We start from the raw sequence: 24,683 nt of genomic DNA, 5'->3' as shown, positions 1-24,683 counted from the left end.
ACTAATGAAGGGGTAACCTGACTTTGCTACCGCAAAGAAAATTATATTGAAAGACATGTATTATCATGTCTGTAGTATTCATCATACACGAATTATCTGTCCAACATTCAAGAGACTCTCATGAGGAACATTGAAGATTGCAGTATTCTGTCTGCATATCTTCCTAAGAAAAGCATATAAATAATCAATAGCTAGCTTCTTGTAAAATCTGGAATCCTTCCTCGCCATGACCACTGTATTTCCGAGCATGTGCACCACTCCAGCATCTCTGCAGTTCTTCAAAAATTCCAACTCATCAATATCAGCAGGAGCATGATTTGCAAGTGGAGGGGAATTGACTTGCTCAATTGAGTCTATGTCCATGTTACGTGAAGGTTCATTGTTCATAAAACCCAAAGGTTCACCTCCTGATTGCTCACTTTGCCGGTCGCTTGAACTATAATCCGAACACCCATCCATCATGTTCTCAAGTCTGGCAAACATGAAGAGGCTGTCGATAAGGTTTCTCTCGAAATCTTCATCCTTCAAATGGAGATCCTTATAGCCATATCTGGCAACACAACGGAACATACAAAAATTTGGCGGTCCAATTCGCCTAATCAGGAATCTCTCTCCTTCTGGAACTGTATAGACAGGAAGATACTTAACACAGACAAAAACAACGACTGAATGCATGGCAGGCAGGTTGGTGATGAAATGGGAGAAAATATGAGGCACCCCATTTGCCAGTTCACTGTACACGAGTCCAATTCCAGGGACTCGAACCAGTCCTAAACTCGGGCCAAGTCCAAGAATCCAAGCTAGGGAGACCTTACTGTGCATCTCATATTCATATCGCTTTACTGTCCCATAATGCCAACTGGACATGACAATAAAAAATCCTGCTGCAATCACAAGAGGAACCCATCCACCTTGATTTACCTTGAGTATTACAGAGGAAAAGTAAGTGCCTTCCACAATCAGAGATAAGGTAGTGAATAACCAAACAATAACCCAATGCCATCGCCATACCAGAAGCATGATCAGAACCATTAGAAATGTGGTTAGAAGCATGACTATTATGACTGCTGTACCTGTTGTGATGAAACATGACAAATTAGTGTCATTGTTAAGTTTGACTCACGTAAAGAACATCAAATGCATTCATGAGTTAATATTTTCTTCCCTTCTTTTTTTTTTTATAGAAGTTAAATATATAAACGACAAAGACAAAAAAGAAGGGAGCATGTTGTATCTTTTAGTGGTAGATGCCTGTATGCTTTAAGAGAATAACCAGTAAAACTTTCACAGATATCAAGAGGGGATAAACTTACCAGAAGCATTGCCAATGTCAATTTGATTTTTGAATCCAGCAGTCACAGCAATGCAAAGTATCATAAGAATCCAATTAATATCAGGAATATATATCTGGTTTAGGAACTTCTTTGATGTATGTACTACTTTAACTCTGGGGAAACAGCCAAGAGCAAGGGCCTGCTTGATTAGAGAAAAGGTCGCAGTTATGGTGGCCTGACTTGCGACAATAGCAGCTGCAACCGCAACAATGAGGACTGGCCAATGTATGCTATCTGCACAAAGTGAATTGTTAGGATCTGCAAGATTATTGACTTCAACTTCTTCATGATTTCATGTCCCTTACAATATAATTAAATATTACAACCCCAATTTTTTTTTTATAACAATCGCAATTCCCTCCGTTTGATCTTACTACATAGAGACATAGAGTGATAACAAACATAACAATGAATAATGATCCAAAGCTTTAGTCATCACTAAGGTGGGTTTTTAAAACATTTTTGTAATACACAGTACGCTTTTAGAACCATGGCATGAATAGGTGTCCCAAACCTTGGCATGAATCCTTTTTGCCTCCTTTACCTTCCTTCAATAATGCTATCAGTAGCTATTGGGAAATGCACTAACAATTTTATGTCAAGAGGATTAAGACACATTTCCGTAAGAACCCCCCTCTCCTCTTTTTTCTTTTTATAAAAAAATTCCTAACGCAACCAGAGATGAAAAGCATTAGAAGAGCTGTAAACATGAATTTGTTTATTTTATTAAATCAGAAGTTTTAAGCTAGGATTTTAATAGGGAACCTTGGCCAAATAAAAATCGGCTCTTGGTCCAACAACTCAGTAAACGTAAGAAATACAAAGAGAATATAACAACAAACCTGGAATTGATTCATAGAATACATTAGACACACGATCTGAGTGTTTCATAAGATAAGCTGCCTGTCCGGTGTAGGCGCAAATAAGGCAGGGAAACACAACTAATATGAAGGCAATCTGTATGGCTGCCACTGGAAAGTGGGATAAATCAGCAAAAAGCGCCTCTGTTCCTGTAATTTTCCATAACTGGTTATCAGAATCTTGATTGTGAATTTGTTATGTAATTCTGGTAGACCTTAAATGAGATAGCAAAATACATAATGATTGTAATAGAACCAAATAAACAAAATCAATTGATGAAAACAATTACCTGTAATACTAAGCACAATACCTCCAAGAGAGCTCCAGCCATTTCCCCTACTGAAGAACCGGTATGCATATAGAGGCGAAAAAGCTTTCAGAACACTGCTATCATACTTGCAAATGTTGAATACACCTAGACTTCCAATTAACAAAAACCAAAGGAGTACTACTGGGGCAAAGAGCCAGCTAAAAGTATCTGTCCCGTAGTGCTGTATGTAAAACAAACCGAATAAGAGTAAAACAGCTACCAGCATCACAACATCTGTACAGTGACATCAAGGTTTAAGTCAAAAAAGGAGTTAAGTGAAAAGAATAACAGATGAGGAGCAATTGCATGCCTAGAAACAAGGTCATACCACTAGACATCTTGGGATAGTCTAACTTGATTCCGCCAACAGCTGATAAAACTGCCAAAGATGTGGTATGATTACACAAGTATTGGTGAAACTAAGATACTACAGTAATACTGAACAGATTATAACATAAAACGGTTAGAATAATGATAAACTGTTGTAAAAAGTATCTTTCTGTAACAAATTATAAGCACAATTACAGTTTCAATATATAGCTATTACCAGTATATGTAGTATAGGAGATCCTATGCTGAGACAAAAGAATTCAGGAAAAAGCAGCAACATGTAAGATAGATTGAGACAGTTATAATGTTAATTATCTAGCTGCTTTTGCATCACTTTCCGTTTGTATCTTAACTATGATTACTATAAAATCTAGTTTCTGATAGTGCAGAGTAAATGATCTACAGTTACAGGATCCAAAATATTTCAGCAGAGGAATATTGGATTCAGGTCAAGACAAGGCCTCCAAAATTTAATGGGGTATCGGGGGATCATTAGTTCATTATTCCTCTTCTATTAGTGTCCTTTGACTGCCTAACAAGCAGGTAGGGTATGTAACAATGCCATAGCTCAATACCCATATTTAGCTCAATGCTAGTTAATATAAAATCAGTATCAGATATTACATGTGCTTTTCCATCAAATTAAATGCATTAACTGCTTGAAAAAAATTTAAAATATCATATATAAACCTGATATAGCTGGGGTCAGAATCCCATCACCAATCACCATACAAGATCCAGCAAGGACAAGAACAAGAAGTGCATTCCTCTTAAATGCATGTCCCTCCAGCCATTTCTTGGTTTTGGCAGCAAAGGATTGCTCATGAAATGTAGCATGACTGTAAGTTGTCAGCTGTTCATCAGTGTGGTCCTGGTTAGGAATAGTCCTAATGTCTGCATGTCGACAGAGTAGTGAATAAAGAGCAAATGTTCCACCTGCATCACAATGACCAATGTGTTTAAGTTTAAGGCATCATTCGTGCCCATGATATCATTGATATGCTACAGTTGACAGGGAAAAAGCAGTTAAACTGCAGTAAAACGTGGAGGAATGAAGGCATCATCAAAGAAAACAGAATAGAAGAACCAGAATCAGAAAGTATATGCAGATTTATTGCGTCACTGAATTTCAGACCTGTTAGAAAAAATCAACTTTTCACAATGTCAAAAAAGCACTCATATAAAATATTTCTGATAAATCCTTTCTTTCCTCATTTTTCTTGGTAAATTACTCAAACCACAATAGGGAATCCACTATTTTGCCATCCACCCAGCTCTAAGTCAAATAAACATTCCATTGAAATTTTGATAGGTACATTTCATGCAGAAATGCAGTTTAGACACAGTGCACACAATTTAGGTACACAAAGGAATAACGAATATTTGGCTGCCAAGCAGGCTGCCATAGGTGAGATTCAGTATAAAATAGTTGCATAGACAGAAAAATGGCATATGTTTTTTTAGTTATGTATATGCATGGTAAAATAAGATCTTAAACTCCTCCTTCCCTTTTTCCTCAACTAATCAATATCCAAACCACTTGGGAGGCGATTCGCAAATAGTACCACCTATTTTCCAAGAGGAAATAAATCAAGTCCAGTAAATTGGAAAAGAAATATATCATTGTTCCTTCAATTCATGACACAAAACAATACAAAAGAGTAACAGACATTATGTTCGTAACTATACACGTTAACGAATTATTCATATTTCAGCATGCGAAAGAAATATGATGACTGGATGTATCCTTTATGTACATGGGGCTTGCATAAAATAAAATGCAACAAAGCCTATAAGTTGAGATCATTTTACCTTGACCATTGTCAGTTGCTGTGCAGACAATGAGCACATACTTTAAGAGAGGGATAAGTGTAAGGGAATATATAATTAATGATAGGGCTCCAATCACATCCTCTGCTTCTCCAATTCCATCAGGAAATGTATTGTAGAAAACATACAAGGGAGATGTGCCCAAATCTCCAAAGACCACGCCAAGGCTTTGGAATGCAAGCCGCAGAAGCAGAAAAGCTGAAACTTTCTGAACAATATTGAATCAGAAAAGAGAATGATTTCTGGAAAATCAAACTAAAGATTAAAGAATTCTCAGAATTTCTTTACTTTGCCTGAGCAAGGCTGCCTATGCACATCTTGATTCGTCAAATGATTTTGCACATAGAGGGCAGCAAATTTACAACCCATGAAATGTACATAGCAACAATTAACTATCACGGAAATTAGTCCAACAGAATTTAAACATTTTTTTGTCTCATATCAGTTGGGTTACGTATCCTTTGGAATTCATCAAGCCTTATCAAATGAGCTCAAGTTAAATTTATGAAACAGTTTTTCCCACTCAGGTACTATGCCATGGAGGCCTAAACAAGAACGGATAAATGCTCCCTACTTCCACAAGGGCAAACCAAATTTAGTTGGTTTGATGGAACTGGTGGATTCAATGAGAGAAAATGCTTCTTACCTTTTCCAGATGCATATTCTTGAGCTTCTTAGCCTCTGCGTCCAAGGGTGGGTCAAACTTCCGATCTAAAGCCCAAATTCTGCCAGCAACCTCAGTGTCTTCATCACTTTCCACTCTTGAAGTCATTTGCAACCAAAAACAAATTATTCGGCTTTCTTACCTGTCACTTAATCTTAATATCTTATGTCACTATTTTCCAATAGTCTTCCAAAATTTCCACCCTATATGAGAACTCAGAACCTCCCTATGATTACCTGGACAAACACAATCAACAGATAAGAACAAGAATTGGAGTCAAAAAATGGAAACCCAATTTCCGATTTCTTGTTCGATGCCGAATGCCAAGCACATTCATAGAAGTATAATTAGCAATAAGTCCCTCAAAATAAACTTTTGTTCTAATAGCTCCATTGAATAAAAAAAAACTTACTAATAAGGACATGATTAATAAAAGTAAGATTGTGCACTTTTTTTTAAATAAATGTACAGGACTTGGTTTCGAGTGAGTGTTCAACGCATGGTTAACGAAAAACCATGGCACATGATGCACCGTTAAGAAAGGAATTCCAAAAACACATATTGGGCCTTATCTACTGACAAAACAACAAAGAGTATTATGCCACGTTGTATTAATATGTTTACATAGTTTATGGGTCCATTACCACTTCTGGCTGATTATTTGTTTTACGCAGATGAATATCCACATATATTGACAATGAGTTTTGTTTGAAAGAACGCTTGTTAACATATATGTATATATAAAAAAAAAAAACATCTATAAATATAAACAAATAAAAAGACAAACATATACCATAAAAACAAATAAATTGATGCAGAATTTACGTAGATAAATTTCCATAGATAATAAATTTCCGCAGATAAATTTATGAATATAAATTTCTGCAGATAAATTTACGCAAATAAATTTCTGCAGATAAATTTACGCTGGTCGACGCTTGTTAACAAATAGGTATCTATAAAAAAAAAATCCACAGATATAAACAAAGAAAAAAACAAACATATACCACAACAACAAATAAATTGATGCAAATAAGTTAATGCAGAAAAATTTCCGTAGATAAATTGCCAACAATGTCGAATTGACTTGAAAATTGCAGGTTGATTCCAAATGGTACGTACTTTAAAACCAGTGACTTTGTCACCGCTCCAATAGATTTTTTGGCCAAATTCCAATGGTTAGGCCTTCAAATATGCAACTTTTTGAAATTTATTTACGAGATTTTTTTGTTCAAAATATATTGACAATGAATGAGTCTTGCTTGAAAGAGCTTTCCAAGTCGACTCCGAATATATAATTTTGTTTTTCAAAATCCGTCATGTATTTTGAGAAAGAAATCGTTTTGAAATTTCGTTTGAAAAAGAAAAAAGTCAAAGCTGATGATGTCATGCGCCCGTTGGAGAGGAAAAGGCACCGAAACAATGTTTAAAACTTTTTGTCCTTATTGTTACAAAATTAGTTGCATGAATTTATGGTACAAAATTAGTTGCATGAATTTATGGTACAAAATTAATTGCATGAATCTATTGAAACATGACTTTCAAATTTTGTACTTGGTGGAAATTGCCCCAAAAACTAATACTAGTAAAAGTAAAACAATATCATACATAAACCAAGATCTTCTTAAAATGGTAAATGATACCCAAAAGTATTATGATATTAGGGCTAACCGAAAACCAATATCTCAATCCCTTAAGCCCTCTCACCCCCAACAGGTTAACCCAACGTTTGTTGATTGATGAGTTTCAAAGATCTATTTTCAGAAATGATACTGAAGGAAGTCCAAGTCCTCAAAGTGAACCAGCAAAACCAATGGTAATTGGAATTCGCAACAATCAGAAAGAAATCTATCAAGTCTATCCCAGTAGATAAACTACAGTTACAGAAGTCTAAACTTAGCTCAGATTGGGCATAACAGAATAATAACAGTAAATCCAATCAACTTAAAGCAGAATCAATCAAACTAGATATAAAGATCACGCCAAACAGAATTGAAGATCATCTTGCACCAGACTAATAAGGAAATCAAACTAGAAAGGAAATTTTTTTAAAAAAAACCAGAAAAATTGATTCAAATCATACCCCAATCGACCTAATTTACAAATGATACAGGAGCCATGCCCTGTTAGATCGATGCCATTTCTGAACCAAATGAAGCTCACGAAAACAAATAAAACCCGAAAAAATTGAACATAAACATACCTCTCCAACGTCGATGCACACGAATCTTGAATAGATCTAGTATCCCGCACTCGCGTCAAAGACGATTTCACACAAATGACAACAATATCAATCACGCGAAAATAAGCTGACAGTACAGTCAATACCCAGAAACTCTAGTCCACGAAGAACAACTAGACAAGATTAGAGCTTTAAAAAATTGTTGTACACAAAATAAATAAAAATCACGTACCCATGAATGAAGACAGAAAACCCAAGTCGTACTGGCGGGCGGTGTAAGTGCAACGAGGGACACTCGAACATGCAGAAGTAATTGTATGAACAGTGTTCAGAGAGGACGTTGTATGGTACGATTACCATTGATTTTGAGTTTAGTTGATCTCAGCCGTTAAATTTTATTTTAGTATTTGTTTTGTTTTCACTATAATTTGTGTGGTGTACTGTGGTCCTCTTCAACATTTAAGTCAAGGGGGTCTTCTTCAACCTCTAGGCTCTAGTCAGCAACTTCATAAAACATTCATATTAAGTCAGGGATTTCATATTTATTGACAAAATATCATTCATGTCCTTCAACTATCAAACTTTTATCGATTTTATCCTTAAAATACGAACTCAATCATTTTGATCCTTGAACTATCCAGATTCAATTTTTAAAACAAACAAGGACCAAGAACAAGATTTGTTCCCAGATCATGACCCTGTTCTTGAACCGTAACGGCAGCGATACAATTGCTTCAACCGTAACGATGGCGATAGTTCTAAAAAGAGATTTTAGCACTACCAGACACGAGAGAGAGTGAACCGGAATTTGTGGCTTCAAAGAGAACCCATGGCGCTTCCTTTCACTGGCTTTGGCGGCGGTTCGTCTCCGTTGTAGCAACTCAGATTCATGTTTTTGTCACTTCTAGGACGTGATCTGTGCGGCTATTCGACTACACGTGGGTTGGTGTAGAAAAAATATGAGCAATTATAGAGAAGAATAGAGGCAATATTTGGTGTGTATGTATATTGATTTAACATTACAATTACAACCTCATATATATAGGGATCAAACATTACACCCTAAGACAAATGTTGCATAATTTGAGGAGCAAATTATGGGACAAAGGTTCCATAATTTGATCCATAATTTGAGGAGCAAATTATGCCATAATTTGAGGAGCAAAGTTGGTCATAATGTGAGGATTTAATGTCAATACTCCCCCTCAAGCTGGATCAAGAGGATTGATTGAGCCAAGCTTGGACAATAATCGGTGAAAATGACCAGAAGACAGAACCTTTGTAAAAACATCAGCAAGTTGATCATGGCTTCGAGTGTAAACTGTTTGAATAACTTGATTCTGAACTTGATGACGAATAAAATGACAATCAACTTCAATATGTTTTGTGCGTTCATGAAACACGGGATTAGCAGCAATATGCATAGCAGCCTGATTATCACAAAAAAGAGTCATAGGAAGACTACTTGGAAAGCCCAAATCTGCGAGCAAACTCTTAAGCCATATTAGTTCACATGCACTGGATGCCATTGCACGATATTCAGCTTCAGCACTAAAACGAGCAACCACATGTTGTTTTTTGCTACGCCAAGAAACAAGATTTCCACCAACAAACATACAATAGCCGGAAGTGGACTTTCGATCAAGGGCATTTCCAGCCCAATCAGAATCACTATATCCTGTAATCCGTAAGTGACCGTGCTTAGCTAGAACTATGCCACGACCAATAGAACCCTTGAGATAACGTAAGATTCGTTTGACAATGCCCAAATGGAAAAGAGTAGGAGCGTGCATGAACTGGCTAACAAGACTTACACCATAAGCAATGTCAGGTCGAGTAATAGTGAGATAAATGAGCTTACCAACCAACCGTTGGTAATCACTAACTCCTTGTAAAGGTTCACTGGCTGTATCAAGATTTAATTTGCTATCCAGTGGAGTGGATGCTGGTTTTGAATTCATCATTTCGGTTTCCTCTAGCAAATCAAGAATATACTTCCTTTGATTTAGAAATAAACCTTTGCTGGAAACTGCCATTTCAATGCCAAGAAAGTAATTTAAGGAACCAAGATCCTTAATAGGAAATCGAGATTGAAGAGTGGTTTTGAGTTGAGAAATAGCATCAATACTATTCCCAGCAATAATAAGATCATCAACATAAATTAGGACCACCACTATAGTATTGGAAGAATGACGAATGAACAAGGAAGAATCAGCTGTACTACGAGAGAAACCAACCTCTTGAAGAACGGTACTTAACTTGGCGTGCCAAGCACGCGGAGATTGTTTCAACCCATAGATTGATTTGTGTAGGTGACAAACCAAAGAAGAATCCGAACTCTGTGGATGTCCTGGAGGTAGTTTCATATAGACTTCTTCTTCAAGATCCCCATGAAGGAAAGCATTTTTGACGTCCATTTGACTCATAGACCATCCACAATTTACGGCAACTGAGAGGAGAGTACGCACTGTATTCATCTTAGCAACAGGAGCAAACGTCTCTTTGTAATCCACACCAAAGGTTTGAGTAAATCCCTGGGCCACAAGGCGAGCTTTATGCCTGTCAATGGTGCCATCCGAGTGAAATTTAGTTTTATATACCCAGCGGCTCCCCACTGGTTGTTTTCCAGGAGGAAGTTTAACAACACTCCAAGTCTGATTTTCAGCAAGAGCTTGAAGCTCTTCACCCATAGCTTGTCGCCATATTTCCTGAGAATATGCTTCCTTGAAATTCTTAGGTTCATGAACAGTAGAAATAGCGGTGAGAAATGCCACATGAGCTGAGGAAAGACGATGATAAGTGACATACTTTGGAGAGAGGATGACAAGCAGAAAAAGTGACGTAATCTTGAAGTTTTGTTGGAGGGACGCGGTTTCGAGTAGGATTCCGTCGAACCAATGACGGTGAAACCTCATGATTATTAGTGGAAGCAAGCACCTCATGATTATTAGTGGAAGCAAGCACATGCACATCTTGGAGATTCTCGGGCTGTTCGGCTGGAGGATTTTCAACCAGATTTTCAGCTAGCACATTTGGAAGGAGTTCAGCCTGTCCAGTTGGAGGATTTTCAGCGGCCTGGTGTGGAACAAACTCAGCAATATTAGGCTTGTGAGGAACCCCTTCAGAAATAATCTCGGATATAGGCAAGGGAAACACGTCCTCTAAATCATCTTGAGAATTTGTATAATAAGGTGTTGCTTCTTCAAACATAACATCTCTGGAGACAAATAATCTTCGAGAATCAGGATGATAACATTTATACCCCTTCTGGGTCGAAGAATACCCCAGAAAAATACACTTAGCAGCTCGGGCATCAAGCTTATCACGATGAGCTGCTTGTATATGCACAAAGCAAGTGCAACCAAATACTTTAAGTGAGACACATCAATAGTTTTCTCCTGCAAAACTTCAAGGGGAGATTTAAAAGACAACACTTGGCTCGGAAGCCGATTAATGATATAAACTGCTGCTAATACTCCATAAAACCAAAAAACTTTTGGAACATGCATGTGAAGCATCAAAGCACGAGTTTTTTCCAACAAGTCTCTATTTTTGCGTTCTGCTACTCCGTTCTGTTGAGGAGTACCAACACAACTAGTCTGATGCACAATGCCATGAGAATATAAATACTGTGTCATATTTTTAGACATGAATTCTGTGCCATTATCAGAACGAAGTGTTTGAATTTTAGAGGAAAATTGAGTCTCAACAAGCATATGAAAATCTTTGAAGATATTCATAACTTCACTTTTTGATCTCAACAAGTACACCCAAGTAACACGTGAGAAATCATCAATAAATGTAACAAAATATTTAAAACCATCAATTGATTCAAGAGTAGGTCCCCAAATATCGGAGTGAACAAGTTCAAACATTCTAGTAGTTCTAGAAGAAGAAGACACAAAAGGTAGTCTAGTAGATTTTGACAAATGGTAAATTTCACAAGAAAAATATTTGGTATCAACATTTGGCAACAATTTAGTGAGAATATTATCTGAAGGATGTGCTAAACGTTGATGCCAGAGAACATGATCTGCCGAGGAAGAAGGAAAAAACGAGACTTGAGTACTTTTGCTAGGTTGAAAATTTCCTGAGATGTAGTAGAGACCTTATAGAAAAAATCCTCTACCAATGATCTTCTTGGTGACAAGATCTTGAAAAAGTACCTCATGAGGAAGAAATATAACACAACAATTTAAAGCTTGAGTGAGTTTTCTAACCGAAAGTAACTTGACTGGAAAAGATGGAACATATAAAGCCATTGAAGTAACGTCTTTAGACAACAATTTAAGTTTACCTTCACCAAGAATAGGAACACCATTCCCATTGGCAATTGACACATGGGATGGAGTAGAAAATTTTTTGAAGTCAGACAAATTGGTTAATTTATTTGTCATATGATCGGTGGCACCAGAATCAACAATCCAAAAATCATGCACGGTATTAAATTCTATAGCAGTAGAGAATGCACTGAGAATACCTTCAAAGTTGTCATTGGATTGATGTCTCGAGTATGATAAGAACCCAGCAAACTTACCAAGGAGGGTTGTGGAATTTGAGGTGTAATTTACTCTTCCCTTCTCCTGAAGATAGGTTGCAAACTCATTTATAAGGGAAATTGGATTTGAGGTGTAATTTACCATATCTCCCTGTAATGTTTCTACAACATGACCTGCTCCGATACCATGTAGAAAAAATAGGAGCAATTGTAGAGAAGAATAGAGGCAATATTTGGTGTGTATGTATATTGATTTAACATTACAATTACAACCTCATATATATAGGGATCAAACATTACACCCTAAGACAAATGTTGCATAATTTGAGGAGCAAATTATGGGACAAAGGTTCCATAATTTGATCCATAATTTGAGGAACAAATTATGCCATAATTTGAGGAACAAATTATGTCATAATTTGAGGAGCAAAGTTGGCCATAATGTGAGGATTTAATGTCAATAGTTGGAGACTAGAACAGACGAGAACCAGAACTCCAAGAAAAAACCCATGAGATTATGGAGAACAATTAACCTGGCGAATCAATTCTATCAAAAGCACTTCTTCTGTTCGACTATGAAATTTTAGCTTCTTGGACGTGATTCAAGATGTCTCTCGTTCTCGATCTGACTTCGAAGTTGTCTTTTCTTTTCTTTTGATTGCATTCTTCTTTGATGTTCTTTGTGAATGCCCTAACCAATCAATGAAAGAACATGAAACCATTTTGTTCCAATATAGGTTGGCGCATCTCGTTAGGCGTGGAGGGAAAGTGACAAAGCAGATCTGTGCTATTTTGTTTGTAGGAAAACTTGCAATGGCAATCCTTGGAGCTTCAAGAGCACTGTGTTGACCGTGTTCTTCATGTTCTACAGTGTTCTTGTTTTTTTTTTTCATTAAATTTTATTTGAAGATAGATTTGATTATTTTTTGTTTGTTTTGACACATCATCAAGACATGTGTACAGTTCATTGGAATTTGAATGTCACGTGAGCAAAATCTAGCAGATATCACTGGGAATATGAATCAGGATATAAACGAAAAAATATTTGATAGTTCAAGGATAAAAATGACCGAGTTCGTACTTTAAGGATAGAATCGATAAAAGCTTGATAATTGAAGGACATAAATGATATATTTGCCCATATTTATTTGTACTAGGATGTTTTTTATTCAATCATCAATCCATGTTCATGCCAATAACTCCTCCCAAGAATCCCACTGTGAGCAATAACGTTTCCACTTAAAGCAATAACATAGCAGAGACTCCTCTTCAGGGGGACAAAAAAAACCCCAATAATGCAACATTACATTGACAAATAGCAGTTGTAGTTATTCAAAATATTATACATAGAATATCTGTCCAACATTCAAGAGACTTTCATGAGGAACATTGAAGATCACACTATTCTCCCTACATATCTTCCGAAGAAATGCATATATATAATCAACTGCTATCTTCTTGTATAATCTAGAATCCCTTCTTGCTCTAACCACTGTATTTCCTAGTATGTGCACCACCCCAGCATCTCTACAATGACTTAAAAATTCTACTTCATCCACCTCTGTCTGGCTGCTCGCTTGACCATATGACTTGACAGTCAAATCCCCGTTCGTCAGAGACTTGATGGGTGCAATTGAGTCCACAGTTGAGAATGTGAGATCGATACTGGAGGAAGTTGTGTTTCCATTATTATAACTCAAAAGGCAATCTCTCGACTGCTCTGTTCGCTGGCCGTATAAACTGTACTCGTCGGAGTCTGAACACCCTTCCATCATATGCTCAAGCCGCAGAAACAGGAAGAGGTTATCAAAGAGCTTCTTTTCAAAATCTTCATCTTTCTTATGCAGGTCTTTATAGCCATACCTTGCAACGCAACGGAACATGTGGAAGTTCTTGGGTCCAATACGCTTCACAAGGAACCTCTCTTCTTCTGGAACTGTGTATACAGGAAGGTACTTCACACAGACAAAAACAACTACAGAATGGATGGCAGGTAGATTTGTTATGAAGTGGGAAAAGATGTGTGGCACCCCACTAGCCAGTTCGGTGTACACAAGCCCAATGCCTGGAACCCGGACCAGTCCTAAACTGGGGCCAAGGCCAAGAATCCATGCCATGGAAACCTTGCTGTGCATCTCAAATTCATACCTTTTCACGGTACCATAATGCCAAACATACATGATGACAAGAAAGGCCGCTGCAATTACAAGAGGAACCCACCCGCCTTGATCAACCTTAAAGAGTACAGCAGAGAAATAAGTACACTCCACGACCAGTGACAAGCCAGTAAAGAGCAGTACCCAAAACCAATGGCAGCGCCACACTAATATCATGATTAAAGTCATAATCAGTGTGGTATTCAGCATGACTACTACGACCGCTGTCCCTGTTGTGGCAAACATTGTTAAAGCAGTTAAAGTGCATCCTTTCAGGAGCAAAACTTTAAATACTACTAATGCATTATGCATGAGCTGGAAGGAAACAGGGTAGTTTTGCCAAGTCTGTAATCATTGCACTGCTTTGCTGGAAAAGCAGTTCACAAGGCTCATGGTGGGTGGTTTTTAAAATCAATGGCTCTGACCAAAAACATTACTGGACTACAAAGGAACAAAGTAAATTAGAACAAAAGATGGCATTTCCATTTCCATACTCTTTAGTCTTTACCTTTCAATCCTACATCCTTTCAGTAACTATTTGGCGTAACAAGGGGTTGCTGATTCGTATTTTATTTCTGGATGAATTTGGAACACCCTTCTTAAACGAAAAGACTACCTATTCCTCCCTCCTTTTTCTGTGGTACAACTTGAACTAAAATCAAATCACAATACACTGCCACCCTATCCTTCAACCACTTGAGCAAATTTTTTGGATAAGAGCAAATTGGCCTTTTTATCGGCCAAAAGATAACGTATTATTCTTCTTTCAACCGACAAATACATTATAGCCTATTTGTAATGTATGCATGCAGAAACAAATCTTTCACAGTATGTTACATATCATAAGATCTAGAAATTCCTCAACACAAAAAGAAGTAGGCACAGGTGCTGTTAATTTATTGAGACTCCTAGAAGAAAATTCTTAAAGAATGCAACAAGAACGATAGCAAACTTCATGGCAGTAAATATACTCACCATAAGCATTTCCAATTTGGTTTTTATTCTTGAATCCAGCAGTCACAGCAATGCAAAGCAACATAAGGATCCAATTAATATCCGGAATATACACCTGGCCAGGGAACTTCTTTGATGTATGAACAACTTTGACTCTCGGGAAACAACCATGTGCTAGAGCTTGCTTGATTATTGAAAATGTTGCAGATATGGTAGCCTGACTTGCTACAATAGCAGCTGCAGTTGCAACAATAAACATTGGCCAATATATGCCATCTGCAGAACGAGGCACAACAGCCACCAATCAGTCATCCTCACCGCACAAAATGGGGTATTTGTACCACCTTTGAAAAAACAGAACTACTTTGAAGCTAAGATTCCATTAGCAGCTCTAAATTTTTGGTAAGTAAATGGATGGATGAACTACATCGGCACATTTACATGTTTAGTACCCTAATTGTTATTGCTGCTGGCAAATAATACCCCCAACAACATCAAGGATGGACCACACTCCAAGTGAAAAGGACGCAAATGGAGGTGGACCTGATTAAAACTTATGGTATATTTTGCTATGCTTTGGGCAAATACTAGATTTTGAGACTTTCTTTAGAACTAATCATTTCAGTTTTGTCTATCATTGCTTTCCTTTTTTTCCCAGATGACAAGTATAAAGGCGCATCCAAGTGGAACGAGACCAAACTTTCACCATCCATTCCACTGTTATAGCAAGTGGTGAGGCTATCAGGTTCTATAATTACCCACCAAATACAAATACTAATCTTAAAAAACCAAAACATTAGGAGGATGAAGATGGAACAACATTCAGGAAAAAGTTAAGTGGCAAGGAACTTAAAAAGCAATAGTATTTTCTAGAAAGACCCACGAAAAGTATGTTCAGGCACAAGATTTACTAGGAAATAGCAAAGATCAAACAAACCTGGTATAGAACGATAAAATGCATCAATAACATGTTCCTTGTTATTTATAAGGTATGCAGCTTGTCCACAATAGGCTAAGAGAAGGCAAGGAAATACAATTACTGTGAAAGCAAGCTGTACAGCTGAGAGCGGAAAATGGGCTAGGTCAGCAAACAGCGCCTCCGTCCCTGTAGTGATGTACGGGTTTTCATCAGAACCTCATTGAAAACAGTTCATAACCATATTATCTCAACTGAATTTCACAAATAGTATTTTCCTCAACAAGAAATTATTTGAATATTAGCAACATAGTTAGTTTACCTGTTATACTCAGCATAATACCACCAAGAGAGGTCCAACCATCTTTTCCTCCCCTTTTGAAATACCGATATATATAAACGGGTGAGAACGCCTTCAAAACGCTTTTATCATACTTCCATATGTTGAACAACCCAACACCTCCAATCAAAAGAAACCAAAGAAGCACAATCGGAGCAAAGAGCCAGCCAACCTTATCCGTTCCATAGTGTTGCATGCTGAACAATCCTACTAATATTATGACAGCAACAACCACTACTACACCTGTACCACAAGCAACGGGAGTAACTATATAATTTATAAACAGCGACAGATTTGAGAGAAGAACAGTAGAGATTGAAAGACACACTGCTCTCAAAAGTAAAAACATACTATTACTCATATTTGGATGATCCACCTTAATCCCACCAGCAGCTGACAGAACTGGCAATGATAGTGATGTTAATAATTTCCAAGGGAATTGGCACATAAAAAATAGTACTAGCTTATCATTTAATTTATAACCACAGGAAAATTTTCCTACAATACTGAAAATGTAATTTGCAAGCAAATGGTTGATAATGAGCATACCTGATATAGATGGGGTAAGAATCCCATCCCCTATTACATTGCAGGTACCCACAAGGACAAGAATGAGAAGTGCATTCTTTCTGGATGCACAGCTCTCCAACCATCTCTTGGTTTTTGCAGCAAATGATTGCTCATGGAAAGTGGAACGACTATACGTTGTTAATTCCTCATCAGTCCGGTGTTGGTTCGGAATAGTTTTTATTTTTGCATGTCGACAAAGCAATGAATAAAGAGCAAATGTTCCACCTGCATCAGAACAAGGGTGGGAGATCCAGTCTGCGTTATCAGCATCAAAGGGAAATAAAAATATGTGCAATTTCAAGACTTGTTGCAAGGTGCATACAGTACAAGGGAAACCAATCAGTTTGAATTATTGAATAGATATATACAAGATGTCATATTTATCTAACAAATCCAAACAAACAAAAATTGTAAACCAATTGGCAGATAAGAGGCTAGTACTTGTTGCATGTCACGTAAAACATCATTTTTGCTATTTTGGCACTTATGTTGGCATCGTTATGTCCTGCGCCAAAGCAAAGAAAGAAGTATCCACTCTTCTTCTAAATTTTGAAATAAACCCTTTTAATGCCTCTTACATGTTTCTAATGCACCACAAGAGGAATTTTTCATTTTTCCCCTTAATATTGAATCAGATACCTATTTGACCTAATTTATTCAATTCGAACCATGCTAACCACTACGCTGTACAAAAAGAGCTGTAGTTTCACATCGTGTGGCACATCTAAATGACAAAATACATTTTTAACAAAATTAACTAATTGGCAGATAAGAGGACAGGGTTCTTGGCCCTCATTTTAAGTAATTGTAAGCCAAACGCTCTTTATACGACTTCCAGAATTCAGAGGCTTCACCACCAAAAAAAATTTGTTTTCTGCCTATAGTCATGAAAAAAAAATGGTGAACTTTGACCAACTTTTGCTTTCCCTTCCCTTCAAAGGAACAAGAAAGAACATCACTATGAAGTACTTCTTTAGCAATGTACAGAAAATGAAAGAAAAGGAAAGAACTTGTAATAAATATTCTATATATTTGAGAAGCGGCAATATAGAGCCCACTGTCTCTACTTCTCAAGAAAGCCATAATTTCTAAAAGTATTAGTCAAGTGACTGAATGTACACAACAGTGCAGTGCCGAAGTATAAGGTAGAATTCCAAATCGAACTTAGATTTCATGATATCAGATTTCTTAAAGCGAGATTAGATTACCTTGACCATTGTCGTTTGCTCTACATACAATGAATACGTACTTGAGGAGTGGGATAAGAGTAAGAGAGTATATTATCAATGAAAGAGCCCCAACCACTTCTTCTGGATCTCCGATTCCGCGAGGAAAAGTATTGTAGAAAACGTATAATGGAGAAGTTCCCAAGTCTCCATAAACTACTCCAAGACTTTGGAATGCAAGCCGCAGAAGCAATAAGGAGGAGAACTTCTGAAGAAAGCGAGAGTTGAAATGACGTTAGCGAAGAAACTGAATGAAGATTATATCCTCCTAAGTATGTGCCAACTTAGTAAAGGTCATGCCCGATGTAGATAAGACCATGCATCTTCCCCTCAGTATAACTCAGATAGAATACCACTTCTACAGTCGATTGAAATTGTTAGAGGCCTAAATTCAGTGACAACAGACATCAATCTACAGATTCACACTCAGGCATCCTAATTATAAGCAAAACAAAATGGATAGGACATAGCGTCCATAACCATCCATAACCAAGAAATTCATAGCCATGGATATTGGGATTGTTAAGTTTTACATGCAATTTGGCCATCAAATCAGTTCAAAACGTAGGTCAATAAGATAGTAAAAGAAGATGTTGCTGTTGTACTTCGAAAGGTACAACCATATTCACTCACTAATAAACAGAAATAAAAGAACGTTTAACATACCTTTTCTCTGTACATATTCTTGAGCCTGCCAGCCTCCTCATCCATGGGCTGATCAAGCTTCTGATCCAATACCCACATATTGCCGTTGTCGTTCTCATTGTGATCATCAATTTCTACTGTTGCAGCCATCTGAAACTCAATTCCTACTGAATTTTTTAGCTTCCACAAATTGTATCTCTGATATCCCCTTGTCGAGATATAAAACCCACAAAATTAAACACAACTCTAAATCTAGAACCAAATTTTCAAATCAAATAGAAAGAAAGTCAAATCTAATCACACAAAATGATTGAAGACACAATTCTTTAAATTTTCAATCTCCAAACCAATAACTGATTCAGACCCATCTTGGGTATTCTTTTTAGAATCAAATTCTGAAAATCAAACCAACAATAGTCCTACTCAAATTTGCTCTAATTTTTATACCTGAATTCAAACCTCACTTTCTATCTACCTAAATAGAGCAAGGAATCCACAGCCACCATAAAATGAACCAAAACAACCAGAGGCTATGGGAGTCGAGCAAAACTAAAAGAATGAATCAATACAGACTTCATTGAAACACCCAAAAGCTATTCGAACAAATAACCCAAAGAAGACAATTGAAGATAGAGGAACTAAACTGCTCAAGCACAGCTCAGATGCAAACACTGAACAAAAAGAAGACAATAATTTTCACATGCATCACTCTTCCTTATGAAACCCAAGTGGGGTAAGCTCAATCTCTAGCCACACGACAAACAGGAGCAAAGGATTGCAACCCTAAGTCGGTTTTTTTGGGCATCATAAGCGAGAGAAACCCACAAAATGGTTAAGAGGGTGTAACAGAACACCAAAGTGCTTTGTCAGAAACCCCTTTTAGGCCTTTTTAATTGACTATTACGGGGCGAGGATAGAATCGGATTTTTCTCCGGGAAGAACAAACGGACAGAAGATGCTGACAAAGAGAGAGAGGGAGAGAGAGAATTGTCTGCTTGTAAATTTTGTATTATACTAGTGATATTTCTCCGCAATAAAGTCAGCTACAACAGGAGGAACTGAAAACGAAAACTCTGTACAACATTTGACGTGATTACTTCAAACACTACTCAAACCTTTTTCCTGTGTTTTGCACGATGAGTTAATGATAACATTAAGTATTTATAGTCAGTTGGGAGAGGTAATTGTGTAATGATAGGCATCCCACCTCAGTTATCCCAATTTATTCATATTTCATCTCAGTTATCCCAATTGACAGCCGTTGAATTGTATACAAAGAATTTTATATGTGTATTATGTACGACATATGGAACCCATGACTTAACTTGTGTCTATAGCCGTTCGAATAACTGGAATATCATATCAGCTGGTTAGATGTATATCATAGCTGTTATAATATTAGATGTGTCCAATATGATGAATGGTGTTTTGGATGTCTTAATCTGGTAGAAGCAGAACTTGCTATTGTTTATATGTGTCACGTTATGTCATCGTCCACCACTTTCTTTCCTTTTTAGTTGCATCATGAAATTAAAATTAAATGTGGGTGTCCATCTCCTCTCTTATTTTTAATTTTATAAGACTCATCTAAGTGCGTTAAATAATTCAACCATCCTTGAATGATTCATCAGTTATTTAACATTGTTGAGAGATTTCCGATCTTAATTTGTTTCATAATATATAGAGAAGGAAAAAGAAAAAAAGAGTTTTGCCTGAGATGATTAAAGATTTTATCATATATATTGAAGAATATTCTGGGAATTTTAATTTAAATGATTGAATTCAAAGAGTAGACATCACTCTCCCACATGTACAAACATTAGGTATTTGGGGAATTTGGTCTATTGATTAATCGCCCATTGATGTAAGATTGAGACAACAAAAACTTGTACCAATAATAATTAAATTATGAGTAAATGATTCCACTTAGGCTATGATTGGTGGCCATGGTTCATTGGGTTTGGGAAGGTGAGGATTTTCTATTTCACAAATGGTATGCGAGAGAATCTTTCAGGATCCAAAATCCTTTTGACTTAAGTGCATTCATTCAATCATTTGTCCTTAATAAATGAACTTTTTTTCTTTGATAACGTTTTTTTTTTTTTCACAAATTATAGAGTACTTTTGAATTTCTTGTAATTTTTTTTTTTTTTACAAATATCTCACAATGTTCTTAAGTATTCATCCTCAACCAGCTCGATTATCACTAGATAATGATTAATTTGCTTTTATTAGGGACTTAGGGTCATGGTTAGTTCGGATTTAGGGGCTTTATAATTCTTTAAAATGTACAATTCACATATAATGGTAGAGAAAATGTTAGAAATATTTTAAAAATATAAAAATAGAAGTGTGACCATGATGTGAAACATATCCCAAATCATTGGATTAAATTTGTAAACTCTTCAATTCTAAACGAATTACAGAGGCCGGGATCCGGTTAGCTTAGCCTACTCATATTATTTACTATTAATTATTTGATTTACAAAGTAAAATTTTGAACTATCTAGCTATACATACACCTAGGAGCTAAATAGAACTGCGAATAATGGTGGGAGACAAATGACCATATAAATAGGGCGGCATATATGACTTATGAGGCCAAAAGGGAGTTGACAGCTTCAAATTTATTAATTTAAAGAGATTCGAAAATAATATAATTGTATGATTGCGATTTTACATAAAGTATATATAAGTAGGGAAACAAGCCATCAAATCAAATTAAATCAACAACCCCATTTCTAATCTCTTTACTAAAATTTCCTTAAAAATACAAACTTATATGTATATGTATATGTACATGCACAAAGGATATTCTTGTGAATATCCAGTATCATATATATTGGACTTCCTAGTAATTAAGTTGATTACGACTTGTGTTTCTCTCAAAGCCTACATCATTGAATATTTTTTTTAAAAAAATGTGTAACATCAAAAATTAGGTTAAACATCTCCTTAATCAATAAGATTACAAATATATGTCATTCAATAATGACAAGTGTGTGCCAAGTGTCACATTATATGTATTTTAGAGAAAATTAATTAGATATACATATATTTAATTGATTAAGATATGCATTGATGACAACAAATATAATTTTTTAGATTGCAAGAATGAATGGTTATGGTCCACACCAACAACATCATATATATTGTAGTTCGATTATTGTGAGGTGGGTTTGGTGGTGGTAGAGATGGAGATGGAAAGGAAGTGGTGAGTGGTCCACCAGCAGGAGTTCCAATGCCTGGTTAAGCCCTTGTGGTTGCAGTATATATGTTGTACTGTGGTCCTTAAGCTTATATGGGTAGTAGGACCCTGGAGATAGATACATTTTGGCATATATATATATATATACTCCCTTAGCCCCCACCACCATATATATTTTGGTTGTTCAAGTTATCGTAAATTGATTTAATAAGATGTAAGGGTTTTATTTTGATTGTTGAAAAATATAACGCATGTCAAATTGGTCAATATTTATTTTTTTGTTTACATTATTAGTTAATTTTCGTCTTACATTTTACATTGTTCGTTAATTAGTTATTGTTCCATGACAAAGCAGGAAGGAAGTCAATTAGTCAACAAGGTAAATAAGTGCTCAAACGTGGACTTTTTGAACACAGGTTTTGTTTATCGGGTCAACCCAACTTTACTGTTTTTTTTAAAAAAAAATATAATTATTATCATTAATTTGAGAGAAAAATTCGAGTCTTTTTTTCTTTTCTTTTTTTTTTTTTTAAAAATTTGAGTGCTAAGTATTCAATCGTCGGTTGGCTCACATTGAATCTACCTTCGATACTTTCATAAAAAAAATAAAGAAGATATTATATTTATTTATTTTTTAATAGAGATAACAATTATTAATTAAATAATTTTGTGGATATTATAAATAAATTGATGGGGTAGCTTATCTCAACTCGTATCTGTTTTGATATCTATACTAGTATCTTCAAGGGGGCCGAAGTTCAGCAATCAAAATGGACCCAATCAATTATTATTTCAAATCTATTTTTGATGACGCGTGTCACTAAATTATATGTATGATTTTTTTAAATATTTTTTTTCTCAATTATTCGACATTTCGTCTCTTATGGGTGGGATATGACACAAATATTTATGCATAATTAAAGACAGTCGATTATAATGAGTTGAGACAATCATGAGTATTTCTCATGATTTTTACATGAATTGATGGTCTTTTTTTGCCTATGATGAGGAATTAATTGATTATTATGTCTGCCGAGATTATTCTGTTTATGACCCACACAAATTATAATTGATGAAGCCCACAATATATATTGGGGAATTTATACGTAAGGAAAAAATGTGAGATTTATTCGACAAATCAAAAAAAGTTCAAAATAAGGACAAAAGTTATAAATTTATCAAAATACCCTTCATTTTTCTTGTTTCTTTCACCGTAGAAGAAGGTTGTCGTCCGGCTATCGTTTCTGAGGAACGAACCATCAAAATGAAGCTCTATGACAGTTCGATCGAAGCCCAATCATCACCAACTATCGATGATCACTTAAGTCGTTGAACAAGTTTTGTGAACCGCATACCACCGTTTCGTAAAGAGTTCGATACGGCTAATGCAGCCAACGTCGACCAAGGCGCGTCGCTTCTTTTTTTGAATTTATTTTTTCTTCTGATTCTGGTTATGATGGATGGATTTATTGATATTATATCTGTTTTGGATATGTTTATATGTTATCTGTTTTGGATTTATTGACATTATGTATGATGTGGATCTGGTGATATTATATCTATTTGATATGTTACATGTTTTGGATATGCAGTTATTATATCTGTTTCATATTTTATATTTTTGTTCAATTTATCAATCTTCATTATGCCCCTGACTAAATGAAATTCTCGTGTTCAAATCTTCAAACATATATAATAAAACAGACAACATATCAGCACGTTGAAACAAATAACATATCCCATATTCGAATATGTCATAAACATATTAAAAAAAACCATAAAAATCATCATAGGAACCGCCGAGACACTTCTGTGACGACAAATGAAGGAGAATAACAGTATCTACAAGCCTTATGATGAAGACGAGCATATCCATATTCGAATACAACATAATCGGAATGAAAAAATCACAGAAAAACTGTTTAAAATACTTACGCGATCACAAACAAATGAGAATAACAAAGGAAAAAAAAAAAGAAAATCCAATGATCAAATCATATTTTGTTATTTTAACTTTTTATTCTTTATGGAATAGTGTTTTAAACTTCATGGAACAAAACTTATCTGACCGTACTTATTGGAACAAAAGGACAAAACTTTTAATTGAAGTACTTAACACTAATTTTCCCATATATATATATATATATATATATATATTGTGTTCCGAGAGTAGATTCCATATCAGCAACCTCGTACTGGCATAGTGAATGCAAAATATACAAAACCCAGATTGATAATACATACATAGATTCGATTCCTCTGACCAGGTAACTGCAAACAGCTTATCAAAGTTACAAGCTGTTGATGGCTTCACTCTTATCTGATCAAGATCATATACAGCATCCTATTCATGATGGTCAACTAATGACAGGGAGATGTATCACCACTACTGTAGATCTAGCAACTATCCGCAACAAATCAAGTTGAGGACAAACATGATTATTTCCCAAAGCATCATTCAATTCAGATTTTCAAACCAGTACTTCAATAGAAAATTTTTCACTCCCAGAATTAAGCAACTCGCCACAACAAATTATAGCCACAACAAATTATAGCCGTAAATGATGAAGCTGAAGGCTAAACAGAGCATTTTAAACTATATTTGACTGTTGGGATGCATTGTAGTAATCCCACCAAATGCCAACGACCCCTAAGCTGA

The 24,683-nt window shown here is 35.9% G+C and overlaps 2 protein-coding genes across 7 annotated transcripts; both read right to left on the bottom strand.

The window, feature by feature from the left end:
- Nucleotides 1–5: 5 nt before the first annotated feature.
- LOC119988903 (potassium transporter 10-like) lies at nt 6–7,886 on the bottom strand. Of its 4 annotated transcripts, XM_038834149.1 has the most exons (10): nt 7,533–7,820; nt 5,472–5,565; nt 5,312–5,390; nt 4,648–4,873; nt 3,526–3,771; nt 2,834–2,884; nt 2,485–2,739; nt 2,177–2,344; nt 1,314–1,568; nt 6–1,073 (listed from the first exon to the last, which is right to left on the bottom strand). In XM_038834149.1, the coding sequence occupies exons 3-10, from the start codon at nt 5,324–5,326 to the stop codon at nt 82–84; spliced, it is 2,208 nt and encodes a 735-aa protein (XP_038690077.1). In that variant the 5' UTR covers nt 5,327–5,390; nt 5,472–5,565; nt 7,533–7,820; the 3' UTR covers nt 6–81. The 4 variants fall into 4 exon arrangements, with proteins under 4 accessions (XP_038690077.1, XP_038690075.1, XP_038690076.1 ...); XM_038834147.1 differs by lacking the exon at nt 5,472–5,565 and having other exon boundaries at nt 5,312–5,426; nt 7,744–7,886; XM_038834148.1 differs by having other exon boundaries at nt 5,312–5,565.
- Nucleotides 7,887–13,229: 5,343 nt separating this feature from the next.
- Nucleotides 13,230–19,900, bottom strand: LOC119988013 (potassium transporter 11-like). Of its 3 annotated transcripts, XM_038832923.1 has the most exons (8): nt 18,838–19,890; nt 18,154–18,379; nt 16,925–17,170; nt 16,727–16,777; nt 16,358–16,618; nt 16,057–16,224; nt 15,141–15,395; nt 13,230–14,395 (listed from the first exon to the last, which is right to left on the bottom strand). In XM_038832923.1, the coding sequence occupies exons 1-8, from the start codon at nt 18,964–18,966 to the stop codon at nt 13,350–13,352; spliced, it is 2,382 nt and encodes a 793-aa protein (XP_038688851.1). In that variant the 5' UTR covers nt 18,967–19,890; the 3' UTR covers nt 13,230–13,349. The 3 variants fall into 3 exon arrangements, with proteins under 3 accessions (XP_038688851.1, XP_038688850.1, XP_038688852.1); XM_038832922.1 differs by having other exon boundaries at nt 16,358–16,777; nt 18,838–19,900; XM_038832924.1 differs by lacking the exon at nt 18,154–18,379 and having other exon boundaries at nt 18,838–18,973.
- Between the last annotated feature and the right edge of the window lie 4,783 nt (nt 19,901–24,683).

Source organism: Tripterygium wilfordii, chromosome 21, assembly GCF_013401445.1.
Source record: "Tripterygium wilfordii isolate XIE 37 chromosome 21, ASM1340144v1, whole genome shotgun sequence".
In the NCBI taxonomy this organism is placed as follows: domain Eukaryota; kingdom Viridiplantae; phylum Streptophyta; class Magnoliopsida; order Celastrales; family Celastraceae; genus Tripterygium; species Tripterygium wilfordii.
The sequence above is the reverse complement of the archived record's forward strand: the minus strand, read 5'-3'. Positions and strand labels throughout refer to the sequence as shown.